General features: G+C 38.2%; 2 protein-coding genes across 2 annotated transcripts; both read left to right on the top strand.

The window, feature by feature from the left end:
* The first annotated feature begins 1,362 nt into the window (after positions 1-1,362).
* Positions 1,363-4,606, top strand: LOC145320153 (uncharacterized). Its single transcript, XM_080162592.1, has 4 exons — positions 1,363-1,424; positions 2,003-2,131; positions 2,700-2,854; positions 3,549-4,606. The coding sequence occupies exons 1-4, from the start codon at positions 1,363-1,365 to the stop codon at positions 3,623-3,625; spliced, it is 423 nt and encodes a 140-aa protein (XP_080018718.1). The 3' UTR covers positions 3,626-4,606.
* Positions 4,607-4,735: 129 nt separating this feature from the next.
* On the top strand, positions 4,736-5,839 carry LOC145319529 (uncharacterized). The gene is made up of 3 exons (XM_080161711.1): positions 4,736-5,029; positions 5,269-5,325; positions 5,763-5,839. Exons 1-3 carry the CDS (start codon positions 4,840-4,842, stop codon positions 5,822-5,824), a joined length of 309 nt encoding a protein of 102 aa, XP_080017837.1. The 5' UTR covers positions 4,736-4,839; the 3' UTR covers positions 5,825-5,839.
* Positions 5,840-6,888: the final 1,049 nt, after the last annotated feature.

Raw genomic sequence — 6,888 nt, 5'->3', positions numbered from 1 at the left:
CAGTCTGCCTAGACAACCAACACACAGCAATCCAATAACCACCCCAGCAGCACCCATCACAGCCATAACAAAATGCTGCCAACTATTAGTCAACCAATCAATTGAGGAATTATACAAATGTACAAACCAATCTTCTGTCACCTCTACAACAAACGCATTTGAATTAGCAGCCAATTCCGAAAGTTTAGCCTCTTCCACAGACTCCAACACCTGTCCTTTCTCTCCCTTATCCAGCAGATGCTCAAAATTCAATGGTACCTTCAACCAACTATCCTCCAGCCGTTTAGTCTGAACCAGCTGCATTCCTGCCCCCTTATTGCCTAGATATAATCCAGGTTTAACTCTCACAAATACTGGATTTTTCCTACACTCGACAACCATTAACAAGGAAACATTTTTAACTAATCTTGTGAATGGTTCTACAGCAACAATTCTATCATCCATAAACAGAGAAAAATGACCAAGATAACACGGCAAATTTGCTCCTATAGTCACATTCAACCATCTTTTTTTACATACAGACACAAGCTCCATCTCCCCCAGATGTTGTACCAACAGATTTCCGACTTGCTTGATGTTGGAATGAAACAAATTATTCTCCCAACACCCCTGTTCTGCCTGCAAAATCCTTTCCACTTGATGATAGGAAGAAGTTAACTGTAATAATAAAGCACCATCCTCCTCTTTTTTTCGCATCCAAGGAAAAAAATTCTTTTTAGCAGTTGTAATCCACAAAAATACATCAGGAACGTTGGTATGAAAATAATGCAAATCAGTCAGAAAGTCAGAAAACTCCACTTTTTTCCCCAGTTTTAATCCCAACGAAAACTGTGGAGAAATCGCCAACCAACTTTGGCCACCCTGATTATTAGCATCATCCGCCATATTAGAAAATGTAAACAAAGTTAAATTTACAATTTCAACAGTCCAAAAATAACTAAAATAACGTCTATCTTCCTGTGATCTATTGTGAACTATCACTCGATCAAGCCCAAGCCGCAGATCAGACTCCAGACAGTGTGCCCCAATGAACTGGTCCTCAAGAAAACAACTGTTATCAGGTAACATTGAAATTTGTATATTTTTCAAATAACTTGTAATCTGAACTTCTTGAAAAGTATTAGGCACAAAGGTATTATTTAAATAAATACCATCTCCTCTGCACTGAGGGTCAATCCCATACGTCATCATATCATCATACAGGATGGTACCATTTATGAAATAAGTCAGTGACCGGTCATAAAACGCTACAGGCAACCGTCGTCCATCTATGTCTAACACCCTCTGTTCCTCCATCCTTTTACAATCTTCACTAGAAATTAACTCATCACTACTAACAACAGCTGGTGCCCCTAAATGTAGATGGCTATATTTGCCGCAATACCAGGTGTGAACCGTTCTGTCGACGTGACATTGTACCGCGGGCAAAAATCTCACTCCAACTTTTTTTAACAGATGACCGCTGACTGTTCCATTAAACTCATGCTGACCAAATACTGTACATTCTGAAGCCCTCAACTCAGGACCGTCGCCAACACACTCCTTTACTAGCACAGGTATCACATCAGCACCACAGGGTAACAAACACAATCCCCAAATAAAAAAATATTTACCTGATTTGAATTTATTATTATGACCAGACATTATTAGCTGATAACTGTTCACCAATTCACCCGCAAATATCAACTGATTTAGCCTTTCATTGCAGGGCAACTTTCTACCTACTAGCTTTGTCAGCACATATTTGTTATTAAAATAATCAAATAACAATTCATGAACTCTTATTATAATATATTTTTTTAAATATTTATATGTATTTTAATAATATTTTTTTTTCTCAAAAATAATTATTATCAGCTCTCCTTTCTCCGTCCTCGAGTTCCTATCTGAACATGTACCACAGGACCCCCTACCTGAGATCTTAACCTCCTCCCAGTGTCCCATAAATATTTCGCCACCCGTGAGCCACTTTTCTTAATTGTAACTAATCTTTCAGGTGAAGATTGCGGCGGCGCCGTAGTCAAAAACGACTGTTCCGATGGAAGCTCAACCTCGTCAAAATTACCCTCAGCTACAGGAGCAGGCACCACAGATTCATCTGTCACTCCCACCTCTACTCCTTCACCTACAGGTATAATTTCTCTATTCTCATTCTCTGAAACTCTGTCATTATCAACCTCAACCTCACTCTCCTTCTCCTGAATCTCGTCACTCTGTCTTTCCTCTGCCAACTCAAAACCATCATTTTCAGATGACAAATACACAACATCTTCACTCTCTCTCTCCTCTACAGTTTCTTTCTCTACAGGCATATTGTCAACCTCCAAAAATATCTCATCGGACGGACAAATTTCAGGTAAAGGAAAAACGTTAAAATTAACCTCCTCCCCTAGAACTTCCGTTCGAGCATGAATTTTTCGAATTTTATCCCTAGCTACAACCTGATTTTTCTTGATGGGATTATTCCCAAAAGGTGCCAACTCATACAATGCATCCGAAAATTTCTTAACTACAATAAAAGGCCCTCCATAGAAAGACTGTAATTTCTTGGACACGTCAGTTTTTACAATATTAAAGAAAGCATAACAAACATCTGTAACTCTTAATGCTTCCCTCTGTACTCTGTGTTTATTTTGAACCTCTAAATATAACTTGGATTTTGTAGAAATTCTCTTAATTACATCCTCCATATTTTTCAGAAATTCCAAATACGACCGCGAGGATGAAGATTCAACAGACTGGACTGGTGATAGAAAATCGAGAGGAATACGTGGCTGCCGACCAAAAACTAGAAAAAATGGAGAATATCCAGTTCTAGTACTCTTGGAACAGTTAATCACCAACGTAGCCAAAGGTAATTTTTTAGCCCAGTCCTTTGTTCCATGATTTTCATCTACTTTCAAAGCAGCATACAAACTTTGATTTTGCCTCTCTACAGGATTCGAATTTGGATTCCTGGGGGGAATTAGGACAGTATCCACCCCCAATCCTTTCATCACGCCTTTAAACACACTGCTTGTAAAATTTGTACCTCTATCCGATCTCAAAGCTCTAAATAAACCATAGGTAGGTACAAAATTTTCCAATATAGCCTTTACAGTTGTTTCAGTTTTAGCATCAACCAACGGACAGGTAAAAACATATCTAGAAAATAGACAAACCATGATTAAGACAAATTTAACCGTCTGTCCCTGATGATAACATGGAGTCCAAGGTCCAACCAGATCTACGGACATATTAGCAAAAACTTCACTACTTTGGACAGAATGAGTTATAGGTGAAACATGTTTAGGATTACTTCCAGCCTTTTTCAAACATGTAATACAACTTCGTATTCTCGATTCCACAAACTTGTTCACGCCAGGCATAAAAAATCTCTCATTTATCTTACGGCCAAAGGCCAAAGGCTGTCTGAAAATTACAACCCCCTCTAGCACATACATATGGCCAATAAGATTGTACAATAGTTCTTTTCTGCCCGATAACTCCGCCCTCTCATAAGACGACAACTGTCTCCTTTCCAATATCCATAACCTTATTTCATTTAGGATCTCGTCCTGCTGAAGACTACTTTGCCAGACAAACTCAACATCCGCCTCATCCTCTGCAGAATGTACCTGCATAATAGAATAGATTTGATCCAGAAATGGTGAATCATCCAGGTAAGGATCCAAAATTTTATTATCTGTCTCTCTACACTCCTGACAATCCTTCAGTCGATGATCCTTACAATCTAACTCAGTTCTCGACAGATAATCTACGTTCACATGCTTAGTCCCCTGTCGATGGATAACTGTAAAGTCAAAACTTTGCAAGAAAGTTATCCATCGATAGGTGACACCGTTTATTGATCCTTTAGCCCAACGTTTATAATGCACTAGTGAAATACTGTCTGTCCGAACCAAAAATTCACGAAACCTACAAAAGTGTAAAAAATTCTTTAATGCATATACTAATGCACCTAATTCTCCTTTATAGGAAGGATAATTTTGTTCTGCAGCATTACACTTTTTACTACAGACACCAAACACTCTCTCTACACCATCCTGTTCTTGCGAAATAATCCCCGCAAAATACTGAGAACTATAATCTACATCCACAATAAAAAGATTAGGATTATCCCATTGAGGATAGCCTTTACACATTTCAGTCTTGAACATTTCCATAAATTCAGTCCATACTCTGTTCAACTCTTCTGTCCACTTTATTATAGTGTCATTCCTGTGACTATCCAACATGCACGACCTCTTGGCATAATCAGCAAAATATCCTCTGTAATAATTAGTAAATCCCAAAAATTTCTGCAACTCCTTCCCTGTTCTAGGCTTGCCCCAATCCTTAATCCGTTCCAGATATGCAGGATTCATTTTCAATCCATCGGCACTAATAATATGTCCCAAATAATGGCATTCTCTAGTCAATAAATCACACTTATCTAAATTTAATTTCAGGTTGACCTGCCGAAGAACTTGAAACAGTGCCTGCAGATGCTCTACATGTTCCTCTGGACTTGATGAAAACACGATCAGATCGTCCAAGTAGCTGATACAGAATCCATACATACCTGGCAGGATAGACAGCACCTTATCCATCAGAGCACAGAACAGGCTGGATGCATTACACAACCCAAATGGCAACCTGTTAAACAAATACATCCTGTTTGCTGCACTAAAAGCTGTCAACGGTTTAGAGTCTTCATCCATAGTCATCGAATGGTAGGCAGCTGTTAAATCAAGAGTACTGAACACCTTGCCAGAACCCAGCTTCGTCAGATTATCCGAGATCAGTGGCAGCGGCCACGCCACCCGCTTAGTCACGTTGTTGAGGTTGCGGAAATCGATGACAAACCTCAACTTAGCCTCTGCTCCAGGTGCAGCCTTCTTTTTCACAGCAAAGATAGGACTGGACCAATCCGAGAAACCCTCCTCAATAATGCCAGCATCCAGCCATTTGGTCAACTGTTCCTTCAATTTAGCATCGTACTCTGGATTCAAAGGAATATTTCTGGCCTTCACAGGTTTAGCTCCAGGTAACAATTCTATATTATATGTCATTAATCTACAATCACCAATATCTGAATCATTCATTGAAAAGATATCAAAATTTTCCAAACAAATTTTAATAATCCTGGGTTTCAATTCTGGATTTTCCTTAATCATCTGGTTTTCATCTAACTTCAATTTTTGAATAATAAACTGTACCCGTTCATGCATTTTTTGCCCCGACAACTTTTCTGGCTTATCCAATTCATTAATTGTTTTATTACAGGTAACATCTTGATTATCCATGATGAAACAATGCCCCATCTTCACATTTCTCAGCAAGGTAATAGGTTTTATTGACGCATTAACCACATTAACCACACAGGACCCATCTTTCCGTGGCTGATACACCCCCTCAATAATCATAATCCCATTGCCACTTGTCATCTTAGAAGAATTAGGGGACACGTACCAAAGCCCATCATTCTTTAATCCAGTCACATGCACCACAGCGGTAGATCCTCCAGGATAAAAAATAGTTTTATCCAGCAACTTCACATTATACTTTGTTGAATATAACTCTCCAAACCCACCCCCCTCCTTTATCCCTGGCAAGGTAGGTTTAGATGGAATTTCAGAATTCATTCGTCCGGACAAAATAGGAATTTTCTGTATCTCTGCCACCACCTGTTTCTGTAAACAGGAATTAATAGGAACAGATTCCCCACAAAATTCAAACTTATCTTCATCCAAACAAATATTAATTTTATTCTTTTTCAGGAAATCAGATCCAAGATTTACCAACCTACTCGTCACCTCAGGTACATAAAATATCTCCGTAAACACAGCTTGAGTTCCAGCAAATCTAAATTTCAACTCAACATATCCAATAATATTAACTTTCTTTAAATCTGCTGAATATGCTGATAATTTAGCAGGACAAAACTCAACTCCATGTTTATCAAGAATTTCTCTAGATATCAAAGAATTAAAATTATTTCCTGTATCAATAATTCCTAACTCCTTCACCGGAATATCAGCCCCAGGCACAAGAAATTCTAAATCCGCACAAATAGGCATTTTCGTTATCTTCAAAAACTTCACAATCTCTTGAAAACACTAGTCATTATAATTAATATATCCATATATTTTAGATATACATCATTCCACTACACAGTAGTCAGCCCCTCATCTGTCACCAGCCGCCAACATACTGTTCAATTTATGAAATCCTGTACATCTCCCAGACTACCAGCATCACACAGCTACACTCCAAGCCTTTTTTTTTTTTTTATATACAGGTAAGTACCTCTCGAAGTATTCAACCTTGCATAGGTACTTATCAAAATATAATATATAGTAGATATATATATATATATATAAATATATATATATAATGTCTTCATTAACACGATCACACCTTGACTGAAGAATAAACAAGACAGTAATGCTTTATAAAGTTGAAAGCAATAACGTAAATACAAAACAGCAAAATTAACTATTTACAGTACTATAGCCTATATAATGAATATGAATAAAAGAACGATCTATAAATTTCATCCTAGAATGAGATTTATACATCAAATCAATCATATCCATTACATAGGATATTGCTGGAAATTGTTTCTGGCTATGTCAGCAATCATAGCCTCATACTGTTTCTCATCTCTGCTCTTTTCAGAATCCACAACAGGCCCCACCTGATTGCCCCACTTATCCACAACAGGCCCCACCTGATTGACTGTCTTCTTCAGAAACTGCTCAGGTATTACCCTATTATTAGGCACTCCAGGACCCTCTTTCTTTTCGCTACCGGCTGAGAAAAACTTAGCTTTGGTCTTTCCTATGCGAGAATCAGGAGCTGGCGGCTTGCCATCTCTCTTCTGCCAGCAACTAGCCACTACAT

This window comes from Acartia tonsa, chromosome 5, assembly GCF_053477335.1.
Source record: "Acartia tonsa isolate MP-2025a chromosome 5, ASM5347733v1, whole genome shotgun sequence".
In the NCBI taxonomy this organism is placed as follows: Eukaryota; Metazoa; Arthropoda; class Copepoda; order Calanoida; family Acartiidae; genus Acartia; species Acartia tonsa.
Note: the sequence above shows the minus strand (reverse complement) of the source record. Positions and strands in the feature narration are given on the sequence as shown.

Excerpts from the sequence above, each read along its gene's own strand:
- LOC145319529 (XM_080161711.1), top strand. The coding sequence starts at position 4,840 with ATGACAAACCTCAACTTAGCCTCTGCTCCAGGTGCAGCCTTCTTTTTC. Across the intron at positions 5,030-5,268 it reads CTTCACAGGTTTAGCTCCAG|GTAACATCTTGATTATCCAT; the intron begins GTAACAATTCTA and ends GTTTTATTACAG. Across the intron at positions 5,326-5,762 it reads TCTTCACATTTCTCAGCAAG|GAAATCAGATCCAAGATTTA; the intron begins GTAATAGGTTTT and ends ATTCTTTTTCAG.
- LOC145320153 (XM_080162592.1), top strand. The coding sequence starts at position 1,363 with ATGGCTATATTTGCCGCAATACCAGGTGTGAACCGTTCTGTCGACGTG. Across the intron at positions 1,425-2,002 it reads GACGTGACATTGTACCGCGG|ATTGCGGCGGCGCCGTAGTC; the intron begins GCAAAAATCTCA and ends TTTCAGGTGAAG. Across the intron at positions 2,855-3,548 it reads AATCACCAACGTAGCCAAAG|GATCTCGTCCTGCTGAAGAC; the intron begins GTAATTTTTTAG and ends TATTTCATTTAG.